The 25,051-nt window shown below is 32.4% G+C and overlaps 2 protein-coding genes and 1 long non-coding RNA gene across 5 annotated transcripts in view; 2 read left to right on the top strand and 1 right to left on the bottom strand.

The window, feature by feature from the left end:
• Nucleotides 1–556: 556 nt before the first annotated feature.
• On the top strand, nt 557–9,612 carry LOC148198588 (uncharacterized). The gene is made up of 2 exons (XR_015786808.1): nt 557–9,114; nt 9,189–9,612. It is a non-coding gene; the product is annotated as an uncharacterized LOC148198588 (long non-coding RNA).
• Nucleotides 9,613–10,999: 1,387 nt separating this feature from the next.
• LOC124847903 (uncharacterized) lies at nt 11,000–15,608 on the bottom strand. Its single transcript, XM_047325494.2, has 6 exons — nt 15,033–15,608; nt 13,583–13,694; nt 13,322–13,493; nt 13,060–13,241; nt 12,278–12,421; nt 11,000–11,349 (listed from the first exon to the last, which is right to left on the bottom strand). Exons 1-5 carry the CDS (start codon nt 15,461–15,463, stop codon nt 12,296–12,298), a joined length of 1,023 nt encoding a protein of 340 aa, XP_047181450.1. The 5' UTR covers nt 15,464–15,608; the 3' UTR covers nt 11,000–11,349; nt 12,278–12,295.
• Nucleotides 15,609–21,940: 6,332 nt separating this feature from the next.
• Nucleotides 21,941–25,051, top strand: part of LOC124847900 (protein ENHANCED DOWNY MILDEW 2-like) — a 29,606-nt gene continuing 26,495 nt past the window's right edge. For 2 of the 3 annotated variants that reach the window (XM_088091878.1, XM_088091876.1), the window contains exons 1-3: nt 21,941–22,090; nt 22,791–23,246; nt 23,328–23,424. In XM_088091878.1, coding sequence (XP_087948004.1) covers nt 22,831–23,246; nt 23,328–23,424 — 513 coding nt within the window. In that variant the 5' untranslated portion in view covers nt 21,941–22,090; nt 22,791–22,830. Of the gene's footprint in view, nt 22,091–22,790; nt 23,247–23,327; nt 23,425–25,051 lie in introns of those variants that run through there. The other variant, XM_088091879.1, reaches the window with a different exon arrangement.

Here is a 25,051-nt window from a genome sequence, read left to right as displayed (position 1 = left end):
TCAACCAATTGCAAATAGAATTATACTCTGTTTGCCAAATAGTTCTGCTAAGGAAAGGACATTGTCATTATTCCTAACTGTGAATTTCTAACCTATATTCTGGGAATTCTTAAATGTGCACTTCGTGACTTCAACTAAGTTCGTAGACAAACATTAATAGAAATAAAGAATAAAGGTGTGAAAGCACGTATAAACTACCTTAGCTGTCAATAATAAATGAATTATTAGTTTATTTATTTTAAATCAAACATATGTCTATTTTACCTTCTTGTTTATGTATATGGTCTCAAATTGTTTTTAAATAAAAGATATATAATTTAAATATATCTTATTTTTTAATCTTTAAGATACCATTTTTAGGAATAAAATTGTGAAAAAATTTTAAATTTTGAATTTAGTGATAAAATTATAAAATAACACATCACAATATATCACAAAAAAATAATACTTAATTTATTATAAAAATTTGTCAGATTTCACTTGTATATAAGAGTGTATCATCTTATTATATTATTTATAAATAAATAACTAGATTCAAAAAGTTAAGAGTGTTTTATTTTGTTATCCGTATTTCAAAAAATTCAAAATGCGGGAGATTTTATATTAAATATGTTTTATTAAATTTAAAATAAGTATTATAGAATATTTAAAGGAGAAAATGGAGTTAGAGAGAAAAACAAGAAAATGAGTTTAAGAGGAGATATAAAAAAAACATTTTGTTTAATGTCTCGGTATGTTTCTATTTTCGTCCTGAATTTCAAATAGATCCATTTCTTTATTGGCGTCTCAATTGGATCCTTGTTTTTGTAAAATTGAAGCAATTAAAGCCTTGTCGTTAAATTGGACAAACGACTGTTTAAGTTTGGGTTACGTGGCATGATCGGTGTATGGATTAATCGCACTAAAAACGAGTTTGAATTGATTTTTTTATTAAAAAATAGATTGCACATATGTTAAATCAAATGTAGTCATAGGCAAACTGGGTAAAATAAAAAATTTAAGTGCAGCCCTGCAATTGAGAAATCCAAATCACATTTGGGGGAAAAAATTAGGCTGTGAAATAGGGTTCATGGGAGAGAAAGAGAAGCGCCGAGATTGGGGCTCCATAGGAGAAGAATCTCAACTCAAGTTTCGAAGTCAAACTGGGATTTAGGGTGGAACCCGCGACACAAGATAAAAAATGAGATCGATCCCAGCCTTACCTTCCGACACTCCTACCGCGAGGGGATCTGCGGCTCTTGCGCCATGAACATTGACGGCTCAAGCGGAAGAACCCGCCGCCGGTGCCAGGGAAGGAGATTCAATGACAACAATGGAAGTTATTTTTGTGGTTTGGAAGTGTCGTGTGATTCAATGACAATAGTGGAAGCTATTTTTTTCTACATGTGTGAAGTCAGTTACCAAAAAACGGAAGATCTCTTGAAAACTTTAATACTAATTGTTGAGTTCTTGTGAAATTATGCAAATCACACATTGATCTTTTTTTTTATTGTGATACTGTAAAAACCATTTTGTTTGTCCAGTGGGGCATCTTTCTCATTGCTGTTTGGTTTGACTTTTAGCTTTTAGAGCTTTTCAATTGTAAAGTTTACTCCTGCAATCTTCTTTCCTGCAATTTTCTTTCCCAGTCTGCAATTTTCTTTCCCAATTTGATTTCCAAAGTTCACACCTATCAATCAGTTGTAGATACTCCATCACGAAAAATGACATTGGACTTTTGATGTTGCCACCCATTACATGTCGAAGATGAAAACACTTCTACATTTGATTATTCATCACTTCCAATCGAACAAAAATGCACTTCTTTTTCTCCCATAAACCCTAATACGAAGCCCAATTGATTTTCCCCAATTTGATTTCGATTTCGCAATTGCAGAGAAAGGACTGGTCTTAATTTTATTTGTTTTACCTACTTTGCCCTTAATTAAATTTGATTTCCCCTATCTGTACTTCAATTTTTAATACAAAATACACTTCATACACGTTTTTAATGTCACGTCAGTTTAAACAATACCTTCAGCATGGATGAAAATAAGAACCTACCGAAATATTAAACCAAAACATTTAGAAAAGTGTTAACAAATTAAGGACATTCAATATAAAAATATGAGGATTCTCCATAATTCATAGTACGATAAATCTTATTAATCTTGTTAAAATACATTTTGAATAATTCTTATATCATCTTAAAAAATTAAACTTTAAATTTAATTCGATTCTTAAAAATTAACTTGGTAAAATAATATTTTCACCAACTAATCATATCTTTTAATAATATGAGATTTGAGACAAATATGGAAGAATGTTCTAAAATTTTATAAATCTAATCACGAGTTGCAATTTTCATTAACTTTTATCTTACCTCCATGTTTATAGAATTAAGGCTAAATATTTTATACTTCCATTCGTTTGTATTTTCTTGAATTCTTCTTTAGTTTCTTTTTAATCCTTTCCTTCCTCGATAATAAAGATCATCAACCTATTCCTCATACTTGAATGGAATGAAAATAATGAATTTAATAAGAGTTTGAGTATCTTAAATGATCTTAGCTTCTTATATTACTTCAAGTAATGAATTATTTCTATACTTATTTTTAGGATACTAAATATAATGTGTTCTTATTCAAATTTTTGGTTTGTCTACTTTTTAATTAAACATTTTGTTTTGTAGTTTTACATCTTTCATTAAAGTTTATGTTGGTTCTCCTATAAAAGTCTTGATTTAAAATTCTTATTCAACTAATAGATTATCCTTAAGCTCAATAAGACTTTATTATATCATGGTTTCTGCTTTCAGAGAGGTCAGGGAAGTAAGTTGGCTATACTTTAGGCTCTGATACCATATGTTACTGTATCTAAGATAATATGACATAGTCATAGGAATCATTGTACTTAACTCCATTTTCATCCTTTTAGAGTTCTTTTCCAACGATTCCAACAAACTATACCTTATTATCTTGGATTCAGCAGAATATGATACTTTCTGTTTGTGGCATAGATATCGAGATATTGTAACGTGGCAGCCTGGCTCACTAAGAGCACTTGGAAACCCAGGCCTGCTTAAATGTTACAATCTCCTACCTATAAACAGAGTATGGTATCCAAGGATCATATTCGGAGTTTTCTGATGCACAAGATCCTCATATAGAGGCAAGTGCAGAGCATACTAACTTTGAGATTAGCTACTTCCTTGCCTTCTCTAATCCACTAAAACCAGCACATAATAAAGAAAAGGATTTTCGAGAGAGAGGGAGAGAGAGTTTAGAAACTCATGGTTCTTAGAAGAACTGAAAGGATTTTATTTAGTTTCTTCTGCCTCCATACAAAGAAGTGATATCCTAATATAGAGGAGAAGAGGATTACACACTTTATCTTACATCCTATCAGATAAGATTTTTCCCCGAAAGAATTGGCTTATCTGGATCACATTGGGTCCACCTTATCATATCTAGATTACATTAGATCCACATTATCTTACAACATTATTTGGGACCTTTACATCACATATATATAGATTACATTAGGTCCACATTATCTTACAACATTATTTGGGACCTTTACAGTACAAACAACCTTATCATGCTTTGTCAGAAAGCAATGGCTTTTACTTTTTACAAGAATCTTTCTTTATTTGCAAATAGGCTCATGGCTAGGAGAGAGATTAGGGTCTGAAATGTCTGAGTCTTTGTCCATTAATTCATCTGGGTCTTCTTCTTCTTCAGGAGATACAAGATCCTCGGCTTTTTGAAACATTTATCCTGGGATATAATACTCGGAGAAAGTAGTGGTTTGCTGACTTCCGGAGCTAGAGGGAATTAGCCTGTTGAAAGGAGAATCATCGTTGAGATTTACTTCTTTTAGGTGTTGTTTCAATTGCATTTTGTAACTCTCATTTAAAGGATATTCTTCAAAGGTCCCCCAAGTATATACATGATTTCGTGAAAACAATTATCCGAATGAGGCACTTGCATAAGGCCGGTAGACAATCAAAATGGAGACTAATGTTTGACCTTTTGACCTTCTTTGATTTTCTTGAAATGAGAGTATTTGTTCTAGTTCAGATCTCCACCAAGTAATGGGACTAAACCATTCGAGTAAAGTCCAGAACAAATATTCATGCTTAAGAGGATTTGTCAAGATTTGATAAGTCATTTTTGTCTGCAAAGCTATGGCAGTAGGATGTTGTATCGCCTTACACCAGATGGCCCATAATGTAGGTTCACAAAGATCTCATCCAATGTCACAGAATAATTCAAAAATATTTCCATTTGGATTTGTGGGATCAAATGCACAAGGATAAGTAACCTTGAATCTTAGTGTCTCATGGAGAAAAAAGAAGTATTTGGATTTCGCATAGTTTAAGATATTTGTTGGAGTTCTAGGATATAATCCTGGAGGATAGAAATTCTAATTTTGGCATGATTTGGTAAAGGTTTCACCATGAAGATCAATGGGAAGTTATGAGTTTTGGTGATCATTTGTATAACTTTTGTTGGTCGAGATAAGAGTCTGGGATAAGGTTTTTGTTTCCTTTTATATGTTTTACGGTGAAATCATATCGGGAGAACCAATCTTTCAATCTCAATATCTGAGGATCTGGAGGCATCTTGTTTTTAGATTCAAGAATTTTTGGAAAAGAGGAGTTATCCATTTGCACTTCAAACTGGAAACCTCTAAGATAGAAATCAAACTTTTTTATTCCATTTTTTACTGCCAGAGCTTCCTTGTATGTGGTGTGATAATGGACCTCAGCTTCTTTAAATTGCCCACTTGCATGTCCACAGTAAAATTTCTTTCCATGAATTTCTTCTATCAGAACTGCTCCCTAGTATCTATCACTTGCATCGGTTTGGAGAATTTTATTCCTTCTCCTGGGATCTTAAGAGTAGGAGGATTTTGAGCTATCCTTTTTATCTGTTGGACGGCTTTAGTTTGTTCAACCCCCCCATGATGGAGGATTCTTCTTTAGCAATCTAGAAAGAGGACTGGTATACCTAGCAGCTTCTGGAATGAAGTCTCGGATGTAGTTGAGAATACCTAAAAAATGCTGGATTTGTTTCATGGTCAATGATTGATCTGGGAATTTAAGGAGTTCTTTTGCTATATGCTTTTTTGGCTGATAGAAACCCTTAGAGAAGTGCATTCCTAAAAAATCAATCTTAGATTGTGCCAGGTGGATTTTCTTTTCAACAAGCATTATCCCATATTGATCAGCTATAGTGAAGAACTGGTCCAGTAATTTCTTATGGGTCATCATATCTTTGGAAAAAAGAAGAATATCATCAATGTAGATGATAGCTTTTTCTAGGATTTGTTCAAAAATCTTGGTCATGGCCTTTTGGAAAAAAGAGGGTGCTACTTTGAGACCAAAAGGGAGTATTGTCCATAGTATTGGGCATTAGGTATACAAAAAGTTGTTTTATGTCTTTTAGATGGATTGATACCTAATTTCCAGAATCCAAATTTTAGGTCGAACTTTGAAAAGATCTTTTAATAGGATAGAAAGAGAAGAGGCTTTTGGAATAGGAAATTTATCATCCTGAAGAAAATGATTTAGGGGTTTATAGTCAATTACTAACCTCTTTTTCCCTCTTATTCTTTCTGATCTTTTTTCCACATAAAAGGACTAGGATGCCCAATTTGAATGTATTAGTTCTATCAAGCACTTCTTTAAAAGTTCTTGACATTCTTGTCTGGCCATTTGCAAATCAAATGGTGTCATTCCAGGATGAGTTGCTTTCGTAGGATTGACATCTTCATTCAGTTTAAATGGGAGTTTGATAAAGAAGTCTGGATTCTTCCATAAGGGTTTGGGATGAGAAAATCCTCTGTGATTATCAGCACATAATGAGTAGCTTCTTCTTGAGAGAGAATAGGTAGATGTTTCTACAAAAGGTTTGAACTCTCTTTTGTATTTTAAACCGGTGGGCAGTATCTGCAATTTGTCTACTTTTGAGAATATGTCCATGCCTATCAAAATATCTTTGCTAGGAAGTTTGGTACCAATTACTTTAGCCCAAATGGTGCATTCAGGGAAAAATTTGATCCCAATAAAGGTTTTGGTAATGAGATCAGTTCTAAATATTTTCCCATCAGCAGCTATGAAAAATGATGTCTTTTTTTACCAGAGTTCTTCAGGAAGAATGTCAAGATTCATCATCATTTTTTGTGCTCCAGTGTCAATGTATGCAATTGCTTTGATAGGCTTGTTGAACTTTGTTGGCAAGATTTGGATTTCAATGTTGGGATGAGGAGGAGATGAATTGATGCTAGTTATTGCTCCTGAAGAAAAGATCGGAAGTGATTCTTCTGCAAAAAGTTCTTCTTTAGAAGAATTTCTTACTGCAAAGATTGTATCTTCACCTATGAAGATTGTTCTGAATACAAAGATTCAACTTCTTCATCCCTAATTTTTAGAGATGTAACAATCTTAATGGCTTTATCAGCTTTGTTAGGACAAGATTTTGCAAAGTGTCTTTTTTTGCCGCACAAATAGCATCTTTGTCCTTGGGACTTTTTTCTAAAATTCTTTTTCTTGAAAAACTTGAGATTTTTCTCCTTCCTTTTGGAGGGCTTATCCCCCTTTTTTTTCTTGTTTTGACAACTGCATTTATCCTTGCATTTTATCTCTAGATATGATTTCTTGCAGGCTCTTCCAAATTTCCCCTTATTATTCATTAAATCAGAGAAATATTGGTGTTGCCGACATAACTTATCAACAACTTCCTTGGTCATCTAGTGGATTTGTCCCATAGTCATGTTAGAGAAGTCTTTTTGAGTTGTAATGACCATTCAATTTAATTCTGGTTGTAACTGGACAAGAAGGGAGGCCACGTAGGTATTTTTGAGACTGACATCATTTGCTCCATTTAGCAGATAGAATCTTTGTAACATTAGTTTGAAATGTCTGTCTAAATCTTTCATATTTATGGAACAACACTTCATCTCAAAAAATTCTTGTCCCATCTTCCTGTCAATGATGGCTCCATCTCCAATAAATTCTTCATGGAGAGCTCCCAATACTGCAGCAGTTGTCCCTAGGTTATGAAATTGATCCCGTCGAATTGGTCCTAGGTTGTGATACCATTCCTTCAAAGTTTCAGTCATTCGATAGCAGAATTCTTATATAACTTTGTAGGAATCTGAGTCCTTAATGAGTTTAGTGTCTAGCCAAGCTCCAAACTCAATAAGTCTTGCTCTACACTAATTGGGAGGAAGATCATCTATGGAAAACCATGGCCCACTATTGGGTTTGGAAGGATTGTCTCTCAAGGGTGGGTTAATTTCCTCAGGAGATTCATATATGGGTTCTTGTCTTGTACTGGAAGTTGTCGTATTGGCCATGAATACATCTGCATATTCATCAGAAAACTTTGAGTTACCATCAGAGAGATTTTCAGTATTACTATCTGAAGAAGTGTATTCTAAAGATCTTATGTTGGTGATTCCAATAGTGAATTGTGAGTACGGATCCTAGGAATCCTGAAAATAGTCTTCCTTTTCAGTTAGATTTCTAGGGGACTCTGATTGAGTGGGGGAGGAGTTTTTTTGGTTTCTTGTGAGGGTAACTAGGTTCTGGTTTTTTGTTTCATTCTAAAGGCTGAAGCAGTTGGTAATGAATATGTTTGTTTGGACTTATGGATCATGGAAGAAGAAGGTTGGAAAAGAGGCCTAAATGGGGTGAAGGGAGGAGGACTGAAAGGATCAAAAAAAGATAACTGTTTTTCTTTCATTTTTGATTCTATGTAATGGTCCAAATCTTGGATTTGTGCTTTCAACTTCTTGATTTCTCTTTCTTTGGCCTGAGAGGTTTCGTCAAAATTAGTTCTTCTCCATTCTTCTTCTAAGCGGAAAATTTCCTATGTAAGATAGACATAGTGTTCTTTCATTCTTTCATAAATATGCTTTAATCGGGCATCTGTATTCTTCATTTGTGATGAACTTTAGCGTTTTCTGTCTGCCAATTGAGCACTTCTTTAGCTTGGGTTAAAGGCTTAGATCTCCCATCAGGTCCTATTTCTGAGGGGTAGATATTTGGCTTGATGTTGATCCTGGTGGTAGGATCTACTTTTCTTTCCAAAGAGGGAAATTCTTGTTTATAGTTGGAATCAAAAATCATAAAACAGGGGATTTGAGTCTGAGGGATCTCTGGAGGGAAAGAGAACCTTCCTTCTTTTCCCAGGATTTCTGCACATCTTTTTTGAAACCACAAAGGATCTGGTTCTTTGGGTTTATGTAGGCCAATCCATGGTCCGGAACTGGGACCAGATCTTCTCCTAAGAGAAGAAGATGGTCTACAATAGTCTTCATGGTTTGTATCCTTATCTTCCTCATCTGACTCGTCATCGTTGGAGCTATCATCATCTTTGCTGCATTCACAATCTGGGTCACGCATAGAAGGATCAATATCCCATATGAAATTACCATTGACTTTGTCTGTGAATATGGGCTTTCCATCAAGAAGAACTCCCCAAATGGGGATTTTCCTTTCCTTTGTAACTGGTCGAATCATCATAGATTGAAAAATATGGGAGGAGCTTGTACTAGCTTCATCTCCTAATTGCTTAAAGATGGTTATGACTGTCCCATCTACAGACCTTCTAAAAGTGGCTTCAGAAGTCTGGAAAGGTTTTTTATTTTCATGTAACTTCTCATAATTAGTCACCTATTGTAGAGGATCAGTTGCTCTAACTGTTGTCTAGTAATGTTTCTAGGGATCTGGATTATTGATGGGCTTTCTTCATGAGGGTTAGCCATAACAAATAGAACGCCTTCACTACTAGAGGGTAAGGATAAGTTGACTGCATGATTATGTAACCTATAAATAATCTGATGATGTAGTGTTGCATAAAGGGCTTCAGCTACTTGTTCGGCTCCCGTGATCTGAACTTGGACTTTGAGTCTTTGAGGTAGTGTAGGATCTCTTATGCTAACATTGTAGTTAGGAAACATAGTGAGAACTACACTTTCTGCATGTAAGGTAGTCAGAATTGTTCCTATGACAACATTTTCATAGTGGAGAAAGTTGGAATCCAAGAGAGAGACTCTGGCAGAGACAGGAAGACCACTTCTTCCATGAAGGGAAAGACTAAGTTTGATGACTCCGTAATGAATGTGAGTGCATACTTCATGTTGCCAATGACTAATTAATTCTTTAGGTATCTCTATTGTAACATATTATTCTTCAGGTGTAGCTACAAGAGAACATTGTTCCATCCTAGAGGATTGAACATATTCTTTTTCAGGAGGTCTTCGGGAGGTTGAGTCTGGCGATAGATCTAATGGAAGATCTTCGTCTTTTGAAAATATTGTACAGACTAAGCAGAGGGGTTGAGGACTCAGAAATTTGCGCATCTTCATGAACATGTGAATATTCTATTAGGTTTTTAATTTTTGAAGAGAGCGTTCTGGAGATATTGTCTGGTAGAGATAAGGAGGAATTTAAGAGAACGGGTTGTGATTCGATAATTGTTTCCATGGGTTAGATGTCTCCCTCTATTCACCCTATTTCATATTATATCATGGTTTCTCCTTTTAGAGAAGTCAAAGAAGTAAACTGGCTATACTTTTTATTTCATCATGTTATAATAATATTAAATTAACATTATCATATCCGTTTTTTCTTTTAAAATGTTTATGATAAAATAACTAAGTGCTTAATAAGTTTTTAATTCTATCTTCATAAAAGTTGACTTTAATATATATATATATATATATATATATATATATATATATATATATTATGTTATTGAAAATTAATAAATAAATTATAGTCAACATGTATTATATATTTTATTTAATAACATAATAATAAATATAATATAAAAACATTACAAATTATAATATATTAGACTATTTAATAAAATATAGGGTTAAATATGTTTTTGATCCCTTAACTTATAGTGAAATTTGGAATTAGTCTCTCTTCAAAACTTTGGCCTAATTTAGTCCCCAAACTTTAAAAATGTGACTTTAGTCCTTTTAACTAAATTTTGTTAGGTTTATTTGATGTTTCAAGTGCATTTCATGATAACATTTGAGTTGTTTATACCATTTGACACATTTTTGTTTCAATGTTAACTTAGAAATGTGTTTGAAACATCAAATAAAGTTACCAAAATTTGGTTAAAAGGACTAAATTCGCACATTTATAAAGTTTGGAGACTAAATTAGTCCAAAGTTTTGAAGATGGACTAATTCCAATTTTCACTAAAAGTTAAGAGGGATCAAAAACATATTTAACCCTAAAATATATAATTTTATATATGTACTTAAATTATATTATTTCTAAAAATTAATTAAACTCACTTTAACCTTTATTCTAAACCACTTGAGAGAGGTTGGAGTTTTTTTTTAATTCACTTAAATGAGTTTTTAAAAAGAGTTTTTCAAATTTGGATTAAGATCGGTCCGTGAGTCATGATCAATTTGACACCTCTATGAAAAATGCATAATTAATAAGTTCATCATTCATTTTAGACATGGCTCTCCCTCCCTAAATATTCCTATGAATTAAATGATGGTTAGTCGTCACTCCCCATTTTAACTAAAACAATTTTATTGTATATACAAGCAACAATAAAACAATATGCTGTTAAAAAGAAAAAAAAAATCAAGTGAATTGTCTCACTGACATGACTGAGGTTTGAAATCAAGGAATGGATATCCCAAGAAAAAAATATATTTCTCATTTGGTTTGATTTAAACCCAAACATACCACATAAATTCAACCATATTAATTTAACTTTCTAAGAATATCTAGTTGGTACAAATTAATAGATAAAATCAAGTGCTATCAATTTAGGCCCTTCCCGTTAATTAGAAATCTAATACTTAGATGATGTAAGCATAAAGCATGCAATGTATTACTTTTAAAGCACTTGGTTCTACTTTTTGAAGCTCTCTCGTTTGGGATATGGTAATATATACATGTGTTTCTACTGAGAATATCATCATAAGCATAAACGTTATCTAAGTTTTCTCCAAACACAGTCGTATGTACATCTGGCAAGCTGCATTTCATTAGCTACACATAAATTGCATGGGTAATGTTTGAAGGAAGATACCTTGTACATAATTTTCTTTCCTATTGTCAGAGAATTTTACAGGTGTCAGAATACCCACCCACAGGTCATTCTATCCTAAGTGCCAAGTTAGACAAACAAGAACTGCAAGACCTACAAACACATCACTGCCAAACTAATAGTTGTCTCTTACATTTTCATTCTTCTAATAACTTATCAACATGACCTAAGAACACAAATCTGATCAGTCAAATTACAGAACCATATCAACATGAGGTCAAGATCAGCTCCAACTATACTGGAATTGACACCCTGCAATCTGTCACTGCAGCCAAAAAGCAAATATTTTATCAAGTTCTATGCATTTTGGAAAAGCAAAAACTAATCCATCAAACTGAAAACAAAACTTTCAAATCCTGTCTAGGATAAATCATTGTTTTGTGAAATTTGCATTGCATGCACAAGTACGTATAAAAAGTGGCGGAGTCATGAATTTTGGGAATCGCTTTACTCTGTTTAGCCAGACTCAATCTGTAACCTCATTTTTCATGACAAGCTTGTATTAACAAGATCAAAATATTCAGAACGTAAGTGCTAACCAATGACTTAATTAAGGAAAAAGCTAATGAAAAAAAATACATTATATTCAATTAGATCTCATTAATATTAAAAGTTTTAATCAATTCCCTCAATTTTTTAAATTTACAACAATGTTGCATTTTTTTTTTAAATGAGAAAGTGGATTGAACTTTTTTATTAATAGGGGGTCAGACTGGTCAAAATAAATAATAGGACCAAAAAGATAATTAACCCTATTATAAATAACAATATATAAGTCATTCAACGTTTTTTTAAAGTAATTAAAAGCATTAAAACTAACAAGGTATATTTAAAACTAACAAGCAATAAAAAGAGAGACTATAAGACATGCACTATTACCATAATAACTTTTGGTTTACAATTTCCTTATTATCATACTAAAAAAATTATATCAACTTATAACATGCTAAATACAAGTAAGAACCAGTTCGATACCATGAGACGGTATCCTGGAATAAAAACCAATCATAAAAGATATGGAGATTCAACACCGCGCAAAGTAGATAAGACATCATAGAATAAAATTGACTAAGCAGTCAAATATCACAGAAGCTTCACATAAAGGAGGTCCAGTCAAAATTCAAAAAGGTGGGAAAAAGAAGTGATATAAAGGTTTTGGAAAACAAAACTGCTGTGAAGTCAATTCTACTAACCATAGAATGCTGTCAGCATCATGAACTCCTAAAAATATGATGACGGCCCAGAACTTCAGGTATCCCCAATGCTGAAATGCTTTCACAGCCAAAGATCTCCTGAAGCTTCGCATCACACAGTATTGCCATAGGATTCATAGGATCCTAGGAATATCAGATCATAATTTGTTATTCGCGTCACATAGTCAACAAGTTATGTCCCAACGAAGTTAATAACACATAATTTGTTATTCAGAATATCAGATCATTAAAATATTGTTTTCAAATTAATTGTGTGAAAAGCAAACTATTTTTATCTTACTGAAATAATCATATTTGCCTTCAATTGCCCATTCGAATACAAACTGGAGGACCTACTTGCTTGTGCACAATCCTAGTAAAAGCACAGAAACTTACTAATGCACCTAACATTCGAGCACTAGAAACAAATTATACAAATACAAAGACTGAAATTTCAAGGTTCGATACCAGATTCAATCACACTTAGTAAAACAGAAAGTAATCACAATGTAAGATGTGTAGAAATACTAGTAATTGAATAAAAAATGTAAAATAGTAATAATAACAAACAGGGAAAGTAAAACCCATATAGTTAAAAGACAAAGATTTAAATAGGAGCAGAGTTTAAAGAAGAAAAAACATGGAACTTTTAAGCGAGTTTGTGTTTGAAAAAAGCTATCAGTTAGCTTATCAGTAATTATCAGCATCATCATCATATTAAACTTTAACGCATGGATATCAATGCACGAAGTTGGTGCATATTCTATCTATTCATTGTTTACCTCTAGCCTGTTGACTTTTATGTACTCCCAGATACGTCTCAGAACTTCAGACTGTAGCATCTCCCTTTCAGTAATCCCAAAAAAGTTAGCCAGTGCATCAGATATTATTACAGAGGGAGTAGGTTCAGTAATTCTTTTTCCTGAGTCCACATCTACCTTCTGCTTCTTTGGAACAGGCTTTTCTGAAAGTGCACAAACATGAAGAATTTAAACAACACATTAAACCACAATTCAAAAAAACAACCATCGCCAAGATACTTACTGGTTGGTTCAAGGGGGATAATGTGTTTAGCTAGCAACTTGTTCATCTTGAACATATCAGTACAATCAGTCTCAAACACCACACGCAGCTCTTCATTGCAAATTATTTTCCTTTTGTTGCTGGGATCTTGAAGATTGTTTTTCCTTATGTAAGCCCACAGTTGCTTGACAATCTAAACCACATTCATTTCACATTTTAGAAATATTGCTGGAGCATGCATAAAGCAAACAAACAAATTTCAAAAAATATATTGCTATTAACCTCAGTCCTCGACAGTGCTGGCTGGCCAACAATGACCTGAAGTTCAGGCGATACACCACAAAGTTTGGTGAGACCTCCAGGGCCACCTCTTCTCTTCACCTTTGTTTGAGTACTACAAGACACAAGAAACTAGTTATGATTACCAAAAAAATCACTACGAAAAAGCAAATGTAATACATAATATTCAGTTTAAAAGTACAAAACAGAAAGGTTTGAATTCAAGCACATGCAAACTCATCGCCCCTTACTATCTATACAGTGATCTTGAGTAACAACTATGTTGCTGACAGAGAATCTGTAGTTAAAGCTTAATCTTCGGCGTATGGCAAGTATGGTTTCCCTGTTTTCAATTTTTATTTTTTACAAACAGATAGAAATGTCACTTTATTTTCACTTTTTCAAGCAAAAAACAGGCCAACACAACAACAATACTAATTTTACTAACAACTGAATCTTCCACTACTAAGTATAAGTGAAAGTAAAACAAACATACAAAAATATTTTCACAAGCCAAATTCTCTGTTTTCAACAATTAAACAACTAGCCTTTCTTAAGTCTGTCAATTGCATATGTTAAATATTTAATTTCAAATGACTAAAATTCATAATAAATATCTAAACATATATAAATTATAGTTTAAACATACAATCAACAATTTAAATTAAAAATGAAAATTATTTTTAACTATTAACAATATATTTAAAAAATATTGAAATTTAATTAGTACATAAAGAAAAAAGGAAAAAGATCACAAGAGAAAGATAATAATAAAGATTAATCATACCATATAAATGAAAAAATAGATGTAGATGGTTGAGAGAAACTGTTTCACTAATCAAGGAAAGAGTATGAAAACAATCTTGTAGAGAACCGATATATTATACAAAAGAATATGTAAAGTGCATGTTTAGGTTAAAGTTAGGAGACCTCAAAGCCTTTTTCTTCCAAAAATAGCAAATCTTTCCTTCTCAGTTCATTCATTGGAACAAGCAAATTTATATTAAAATTTACAAAAATGTTTCTGTAACATTAAACTAAACATCTATAAAATTAATCGGTATACATATTTTCCATATATATTTATAAAAAATATTAGAAAAACACAATGACAGCTAAAATTAAGTCGTGCATGAAATACAAATTAACTAAGATGAAAGGTCCTTTACAAATTAGTCTAAGTATAAATATTTTTTTGTCATTTTCTTTTTTTCCTTCTATTTTTTCCATGTATAAAAAAATGAAAAAAAAAATATCACTCCCGAGTTGTAATCTAAACTATAATACGCTAATCGTGTATTATATTACAAGCAAAAACCCGCTGTTCACAGTTAAAGTGGCGCTAATTGTTCCAATTCCCTTTCCCTAACCCTAATTTACCATCACTTATGAGCTCTCACTCTTCCAAACATTTTCAAACAAAACAAACTATTTGTTCTCAGCGAAACCTAACCTTTCCTTCGGAGCATCGTTAACAGGAGCAAGAGCAGGGGCAGAGGCAGCAACAGGAGAAGGAACTTCAACGCGCGAAATATCAGCAGGAGTGGCGACGACAGCGTTAGAAGAAATGAATTTGGTAGCCTGGAAGTCGGAACTGACAGGAACAGAGTGGAAATTAGGGTTTGATGGAGGGACGAAACGGTCTTTCTGTTGCTGTATCTGCCTCTGCGCATTTTGCGGCGGAGGTTGTGGTGGTTGTGGTTGGGATCCGAAAAGGAGGTTGATCTGCGCAGTGATGAAATCGAGCTTATGAGAGAGGTCGTGGCCGAGCTTAGCCTGAAGCTCCTCCACCACCTGGTTCAGCGTCGTGAAACTACGCTTGCTAGGGTTCGATTCGCGCAGCAGCGACGATACCGCTTCCGATATTTGTTCCTCTGTCACCATTTTTTTTCTCTCTCTCTTTTAAACTGAAATAAACGGACTCTTTTCTCCCTCTCTCTCTCTCTCTGGTGATGAGGTTTTTGTTTTCTCTCTCTACTCCATAGTGTAGTTCAGTCTCTCTCTTTCTCTCTCTCTCTCTCTGACTCTTGTTGGGTTTTGAAGAGTGGAACGGAAAAAGACAGAAATTTGAAGGGGTTCGATTGCAAGATGCCACGTGGTCTTCTCTAAAATTGAAGTTAAATAAATATTAATATTATTTTTTCCTTTTTGTCAGAACAGAAGTTATATCTGTCATTTGATTGTTGAGAAAGATATTTTGGTTAAAATAGTACATAGATTCCTTTTTAGATTTTTTAAATCATTTAGTAGTTTTTTTTTTATGTTCGTTGATGATGACCTGAACAGAAGTTTTTCATGGAACTTGTTTTATGGAGTTTATCTTATGCAAATATATTAGTCTTTTCAATTTTATGCAATTCGTTTTTAGTTTTTTAAAAAAAAAAGGAAGTAATATCCAAAAAAGTATAACTTTTCTTTTAGTGTTTGAAAAATAAAAATATTCTTCTCATAGAAACTACATCATGTTCAAATCAATGCTATTCTTTAGGAAAGACTGAATTCATACTTCTTGCACATATATAGTTAATAGGTGGGTAGTTAAATTTGAAGGCTTATAACAAGTATCTTTATGATGTAAAGTTTATGGTCAATAATTATAAAATTTTAAAATACTTTTTTGATAATATTGAATTAAATATGTGACACACAAGATCGATGTGGCAAAAAAGATGGATGAAAATTTTTAGGAGTTTTAGTTTTAATATCATTTTGAAAAGATAAATATAATATGTGTGTTTGATTATAATTTATAGAGAAGTTAAAGGATTTTTATTTTGAAGTGGAGTTGGCAGTGGCCATATATTTTGTAGTATGTGTTTGTATGATTTTCTTTTTGTTGGGAGACTAAGGAAAAGTAGATTTTATATAATAGTTTGAAAACTGTGATAAATTTGATAGGTACAAATGAGTTAAAAGACTCTTGTTTTGGTACATTAATATTTTGTGCATGAGGATATATAGAGGTTAAGCATGTGATTTTGGAAGAAGATTATAAGATTAAATTTAAATATGCACTCACTTATGATTTAAATGTGTTAGTACTAAAAGGCTGTATTTTTTTTTCGAGTAAGAAACTCGAAAGTTGATGTAGTTTGTTTGACCTGAAGTAAAACATGATAACGACGAGGTTAGGAAAAAAAAACTTAAAACGAGAGAATGATTAAGAGTAATATTGTTAAAATGAACCAATTGGGTTGTATCCGTATTAGTTAATTAGTAAGTTAATTTAACTTGGTTTAGTATAAGTCAAAAACATTTGAGTGAGACTTAATTTTGGTGAGTTAAACGGATTAACTTATTTAATTATAATATTTTTTTAATTCCAAAAATAATAATACTAGTTTCAATTTAAATAAATTTTAGTCTAAAATGATATTAAATTCTAAAGATAATTCAAAATAAAAAATATACAATATAATCCAAAATCATCATAAACTACAAATACAATCAAAAAGCAAAGATAAAAAGCAAAATTAAGTGGGTTGGTAAGTCGGGTTCTTAGTAGACTGGGCTCAAAATTGACTCCTATCAAAATTTCAAATTTTTTTTAACCTAACTTGGCTTGAACACATGATAGGTCAGGTTGATTCACAAGTTCCAACCCATCCTGACAACACTAATTGAGAGGAAAAAATAAAGAGAAAACTTAATGTGTTTATTTTAAGGTAAGTCATGTTTTTGGTGATGGATTTGTGAGTTGAAGTTGTGTTTGGATCACTGAACATAAAAAGCAAAATTAGGAATATACAATATAATCCAAAATCATCATAAACTATAAATACAATCAAAAAGCAAAATTAAGTGGGTAGGTGAGTCGAGTTCTTAGTGGACCGGCTCAAATTGACTCCTATTAAAATTTCAAATTTTTTTCAACCTAACTCGGCTTGAACACATGATAGGTCGGGTTGATTCACGAGTTCAAACCCATCTTGACAACACTAATTGAGAGGAAAACATAAAGAGAAAACTTAATGTGTTTATTTTAAGGTAAGTCATGTTTTTGGTGATGGATTTGTGAGTTGAAGTTGTTTTTGGATCACTAAATATAACTGGCTAAATCATGTCATTCGTACTCATTTTTGTATGAAAATCTTAAATGGATTCTTTTATATGCGTCTCAATTTGGTTTTTATTTTGGGAAATTTGATGTAATCAACTCTTTTTGATTAATATTATACTAACAATGTTAAAGAGGTCTTATATATTAGTTCGCGTTTTTTTTTTCAATTTAAAAAAAAAAATAAAAATTTGTTACATATGAAGTTGATGTTGTGTCACATGGTAGTGCCAATATCACAAAATTAGTTTGTATTTTAGTCTCAATTTAATACTGTATTTTTATTTTATATCAATTTAATTTCTTTTTTTTAAGTAAACAATTTCATCTATCTAATAATTAAAACAAAATTTAATTTTTATATAAATTGTATACAAATATTTGTATTAAAAATAATATTTTTATTAAATATTTTTAATAAGATTAAATTTATTTATATTTATATTTTATGTTGAATTTTACTTAAAATTGATTTAAAGTTATTAATAGAAAGTAATGTTAATAGAAAAAAAAATTAAAATTAATTTCAATTAACAAATATGTTAAACGTGTTTATCAACTTAATCAATTTTATTTCATAAAATAAAATAAATTTATCAACTTTTCAATTATTTTAAGTAATTAAATATTTTTAAAATGTGTAAAATTCAATAATTTCTATGGAAATGCTTGCGTTGGTTTAAAAAATAATAATTTTATAAATTCAAATATAAAATTTTATAACAATTTTAAACAAATAAATTTAAAATTTGAAAAAATAATTTTAAATAAAGTTCCATGTAAAATATAAATATAAATAATAAAAATATTCAATAAAAATATTTGTATAACATTTATTCAAAAATTAAATTTCATTTCAATTTAGAAATGAACAAAATTGCATTATTTAAAAAAATGAATTAAATTGAAACAAAATAAAAATATATGGACCAAACTAAGACTGAGGCAATGACACTTAGTGTAACAGTGACAATGATACATGTCACAGCATTGCCATAAGGCACGACGTTAGCTTGACACGTGAAAAAAAATTATTTAAAACAAAATCACAAACTTACACGTGAACCTCTTTAACGTTGTTAGTACACGGACAAAAAAGATCTGATTGCATCAAATTTCTCAAAATAGGACCAATTTGAGATTTTCCTACAAAAATGGAGACAAATAGCATGGTTTAACTTATATATGGATATGCGAGCTTGAAAATATAAAAAAAATTTGTGAGAAAGAGGTGTTTCTCAACTTTGAAGAGAAAGGTATATATAATCAATCGTCTAATGTTTCAATTACTCTCAGTTTGTCCATAATGACTCATCTCTCTTTTTTAAGAGTCTACTTAGTAAACTTTCAATAATATTTCCCTCAAGAAACTTTAATGCATCACATAATTGGAAATTTGGGTGGTAACAATATCAACTTACATCATATTTCATTAAAAACCCAAAGCCCCACCAAAATCATCTTCATCATCCCACACAAAAAAACAAGTCACTCACTACTAGAGCTCGACAAGACAACACATTGATGAAGAGTACAAAAAATCTCTAAGTTGATCTAGATCTCATTCATGAAATTCGGGAAGAAGTCCATGTAATAGAAGCAACAACAAAACAAAGAGTTAAAAGATAGTACAACACTAGAGTAAAAGAGCTAGAAACTTGACAAAATGGAGAAAGAAAGATCTCTCCAAATGGAAACAACCCAAGAAGTAATCATCGAACTCTATCTAAGTAGTGAAATCTCACACAAACTGTTCTGAAAGGAGCCTAACAATCCAAGCACGAAAATTGCCTAATCACTCTAGCAACCACAAAAGGTTGAAATAATCTTGATCTCTAAAACATTGGGATAAATAGAGTAGATTGTAGAAGGAGTAACTCGATGTTATAGTGTCCGAATACAAGAGTAAATTCAGTATTTTAGTGATCAAGTACAGGAGGAACTCGATGTTATAGTGTTAGAGTACAAGAGCAGCTCGATGTTCTAGTGACCTGATACAAAATCAATTTGGTGTTCCAACACCCGAGTACAAAAGCAAAAGAAACTCAACATTACAATGCCCAAGTACAAGAACAACTTGATGTTTCAGTGACCGCACACAAAAACAGTTTGGTGTTCCAACACTCACGTACAAGAGCAAAAGCAACTTGACGTTCCAATACCCAAGTAAAGGAAGAATTCAGTGAGTACAAGAACAATTTGGCATTACAGTGCTTGAGTACAATAACAACTTGGCGTTCTAGTCTTTAGATACAGGAGAAACTCAGGGTTCCAATACAAAAGTAACTCAGTGATCGAGTACAAGATCAACTCAGCGTTCTAGTGTCCAAGTATGGTCACTCGTGTTGTGTTGCATTTATTTTAAAATAATTCAAAAAATACGAAAAAAAAAATCTTTTTTACTTTTTGGTGTTTGTTTAATCACTTACATTGATGACACAAAAAAAAAGTCTTTTTCACTTTTTTACTTTTTGCTTTTGTGGTGATTTTTATTGCTATATAGAGTCATTGCCAATGAGTTTCACCCTACAACATACAAGGTAATTCCTTCTAGTCCTTGGCGTAAAAACCCTAGACCAGGACCTCTTATTACTCCCACCATATAATTCATCATTTAGAGTATCAAGATAATCTTAAATACTAAATTTTTATATCAATGCATACACTAGGAACAAATGCCTAATCCATCTTGGATTAAAGCAAACCATCCTCAAACAATTTACATACTTATAGAATTATAATACTAACATCTATCTCTCATTGAAATATCTAATGAAATTACCAATTTCATAAAAATATTAAAAGGTGAGAAACTGTGTTAGTCTTGCTCAACAAAAGTCTCCACCCGCCTATCAAGTAGTATACGAGGGACCACTCACTCAGTGGTTAAAGATTTTGCACGACTTTAGTACTGGAACAACTTTTGCAATAAATCATCTAACAAACCCATTATCTGCCCAATAAGAGCACCACTGAAGTACCTTAGGATTTATGTGCCAAAATTCCATCGAGCGAGGAGATTACTCGCTTAGCAGCGTAAACTATCCAAAATTTGATTTCATTTTCACCAGTGTAGAATTTGGCCCACTCAACGAAATAAGTACTTGGAAGAATCATTTAAATTCTTAGTTAGCTACACTTACTCGCCTAATAATCAAAACTCTTGGGAAAATGAATTATGTAAACTCGTCCAACGAGAATGCCTTTCACCCAACAAATTTGCATAATTTAGAGAACAAAATTTACAATTTTAGACAATCTCAGCCACCAAAATCAATTAAAAAACTTCATACAAACCAAAACACAAACCAAATGCTAATTAACAACAATCAAAGCAAAATAAACCACTGATCCATATCCAATTCACTATAGAACAACAGAGATTTCGTAATACATACACACATCTCATAATTGAATGCTTCATACCTAATATTATAGTGCAACCAAACAATTCATGTAATTCTATCCTACTTTCACAACCTCACATCCAAATTTCAATTAAACAATTCCAAAAATAAAGACATCAAGATTAACTTATCTTACATGTTAATGATTCAATTGCTCTAATAATAACTTCTAACTTACCAAAATACCAATAACTCCGCAAAATACTTTATTTACACATAGAAACGTTACAAGAACAATCATATCATACCATTATAATCATTGATCATTAGAGATTCATATTAATAACTCGCGAAACACATGCAAAAGAAGAATAAATTAATTTAAGAAAAATGATGAAAAGCCAACTTACTTAATAAAAAAACTGACCGCTTAAATTTGAAGAACTCATCACGATGATCACTTAGTAGTATAAGATATTAAAATTGAAAAATAAAAAATGAAATAACCTAAAAAAAGTTAGAAAACTATTGAAAAATGATTTTTAAAAATGTTTTTAAATAATGAAATTTTTATAAACTTTTTTATTATACTAACTTTAATATTAAAATAATCAAATCTTATTATTTTTAATAGTAAATACTTCTTAACACCTCAATAAAATTAATTCTATTCACGTCGTTTAGATATCTATTTCATTATTTTTAAATGAATCACATTTATTAAATATTATATTAATTTAAAAAATGTTTATTATTTTTCATATATATATATATATATATATATATATATTAAATTTGACTTAATGCACACTTTTAAATTATACTAAAAAAGTATACTGGATTGTTTTTTTAATTATTTAATTTTGGATAAAAGTTAATACAAACTATAAGGTATCTGATGCTATGAAACTTACACAGTAATAATCCATGATCCATAAATTTGTAATAAAGCTTTAAAAAAAAATACACCTCACTCTCAGGCTTCCGTATCTGTTTCTTTCAGAATCTTGGGAAAGAGTTTAAGCAAGAATCAACCGTCTTCCTTTCTCTTTTCTTTTCTTCTCTTCTCCTAAACCCTCGCAACGCTGCGTTCCGTCATCGCAAAAGGTACGCATGAAGTTTCTTTCTTTCGCTCTTCAATTTATTCGTGTTAAATCCCTCGCAAACTGGCACCATGGCAGGGATACAAGTTCGCTGTTATCTCTTATGTATCCCTTAGTTTCTCACGGTTTTCTTTCCATGCTCTATCGGAATCGTTAAGTTTGATTCCTTTCTTACTGTTCCTCTTTATTATTACATGTGGATTGTGTAATTGAATTTTGGTGACTTCACATTCAGCGTTTTCAGTTACTTGTTAGTTTATTATGTTGTTAAGTGGTATGAGTGTTTTATATTGCCGCTCTTGTTACATTCTTTGATATTACTAATGCGACGGATGCAAGCACGATTGCGGTTGTGGACATTCCAAATTGTGTTATAATTGTTTTAAGCTACAGACGTGGCCATATTTTTTTTTTTTTGCGTTATTTGATTTTGTTGAAAGAATGCGATTGATGCTGCCATAATTGCGGTTGTAGACACTCCAAAAAGTGTTGTCAAGGTTTTGAACCATAATTGCTTTTGCAGTCATAGTTTTGCTGTCCATGTGCTATTTTGATGTTGTTGACCAAAGTGTGACCATTGCAACCACAATTGAGATGCAGACACTCCAATGAACTTTGTTGTTTCTGACTGTTTTTTAAAATCTTGGTGTTACTCATTGTTGTATTTTTTTATACATAATTTTTGTGTGTGTTTTTGGTGTTAGGTGTTGAGTAGTTAGGGTTTGAGGGTGAAAAAGAAAGGACATGGCATCTTCAGATGACGAGGGAGAGTCTCAGCCACTATCTGTGTCAAATTACTATTTTGAAGATTACAAAGATGTGCCGGTGTGTTTTTCCGTGTTACCAATTGTGTGGAGTGAGTCAGAGAGTCCAGTTAGCAAGAAAGTACAGGTGTTTTTGCGTGGTTTTGCAGATAATGGGCTGCAGAAGATTTTCATGCAAGTTGTTGCGTGGAGGTTTGATCTTTCCTATGTGAGGCCTGAGATATCGGTCTTGTCAAAGGATGGGAGATGGATTAAACTCGAGAAGCCTAGGAAAAGCTACGAGGAAACAATAAGATCTATTTTGATCACCATTCACTTCATGGGTTATGTGAAGAGGAATCCTGACTCATCTGCCAAGTCTGCGTGGGATAGCTTGAGTAAGAATAAGGAGTTTAGGTAATTTTCAGAGTTCTGGAGTTCTTTCTATCCAAACTGTTGTGGATTTGCATATTGTTACATTTTAAAAATTGTGTGCAGATCTTATGAAGTTATGCCTTCGCAAAATGATATATTAAATCATATGACTTTAATGGGTGAAGCTGCCAAAAGAGATGCTGGCTTAGCAAAGTCCAAGGTTTGTATTCAAGTCTTTAACAAATATGTTGTGGTGGTGAACTTGGAAATTAGCATTGGATATATTTTTCATTTCTGAAACATCCTTTGGGGGCTATTGATTCAAAATATGGTTTGGAAATATACTGGTAGATTTTTTTTTTTCATAGTGTGAAATTTATATTTTACATTAAACATGGGTCTGATAGCTGATGCAAGACCAGGAGGTTGTCTTATTGTATCTGTTGCTATTTTCTTTTTCCTTTTTTGTTTAAGAAAACAGGTTGTCTTATTATACTAAATTGTAAGCTTTCACATGTTCCAGAAAAGATTTAGGATTAAGAGGTAAAGTGGGATTGCATTTTTGAAGTAGATTTTTAATGTTGTGGTTGTGGCATCTGTCAAGGGCGAGGCTGTTAATTGATGGAGTTCAGAAATTTAAATAAGCTTCTTAATCTCTCTGATTTTCAAGTTTACCCTGTTTATGGAAAGAATGAATGAATAAAAAGTTAGTAGATTGCAACGTTCTCTCCCTGCTTCCCTTCAACTGCAAATCCTTTGCTACTCTTTCCAGACATCTGAGCACCACAACTAAAATTTTAGGTTGCACTTTTACCCTCCCTTTGCTTGAAAAACACTTCTCTAATGAATTGTTATTTTATTTGCGGGGTATTTCCCTTCTTCCATTCATGTTAGTAGTTATTTGCCTGTTTCTCTCTCACATGTGTAATTTAGGATGAATAACCATTTAGAAAAGCCTGAGGAGGGAATGCTGCCTTAGTGAGGAACTTCTTTTTCAAAGATAATAGTCCCTTTTTTTTATGACAAAACAGAAGATATATGGAAGCCTTTTTGACTCTGATAGAAGCAGGTAGTTGATGGGTTTGATATAGTTTACAAAAGAAGGAAAAAAGAAGGTAGTTAGTATAGTTGTAATTACATAACTGTACAGACTATTATAAATAGTCTTATTAGGAGGTGAGAAGGCAGTTTTGGAGTTTTTTTTGGAGAAAATTGTAAGTGAAAGGAAGGGAGAGGCAGGTTCTCTCGAAAGACCTGGGATTTGTGTGTACTAGTCACTAGATACAGACCAAGCTGTCTAGTTTTCATAGGAAGATCATCCAAGAACCTGTCTTGGAGTTCTTTACAGTGATAATAAAATCTGGGTACCGGTATACGGAACCTCTTTCCTGGTCCTGTGGTGGCTGTTAGGGCATGATGAATACAAGAATGGAGGCAAGATTGGATGGGCTGGAGAAAATAGTGCAAGAACAGGACAATGAGAATCATAGAAGGTTCCAACAATTGGAGGAGATGATTAAGGGGCTGACGGTTGTGGTAGAAAGATTAGTGTCCTCTGATAAACATACAGAAGACAACGCTTCTGTTGCCAAGGGAGGCAGTGACGGCTACAGGGATAATGGGGGAGGAGGTTCAGTCGGGGCTTCTTCAAAATGGAGGAAGTTGGAAATTCCTGTTTTTGCAGGAGACGAGGCTTATGGCTGGACTAATAGGTTGGCGAGGTATTTTCGTTTAAAAGGAGTATGTGAGGAGGAGAGGATGCAGGTTGATATGGTTGCCTTGGAGGGGAAAGCCTTGAATTGGTTTCAGTGGTAGAAAACCTGCTATCCAAATCCTACGTGGGAGGC

The sequence above is a fragment of the Vigna umbellata genome, chromosome 5 (assembly GCF_029865625.1).
Source record: "Vigna umbellata cultivar VRB3 chromosome 5, Vumbellata_1.0, whole genome shotgun sequence".
Taxonomy (NCBI): Eukaryota; Viridiplantae; Streptophyta; class Magnoliopsida; order Fabales; family Fabaceae; genus Vigna; species Vigna umbellata.
Note: the sequence above shows the minus strand (reverse complement) of the source record. Positions and strands in the feature narration are given on the sequence as shown.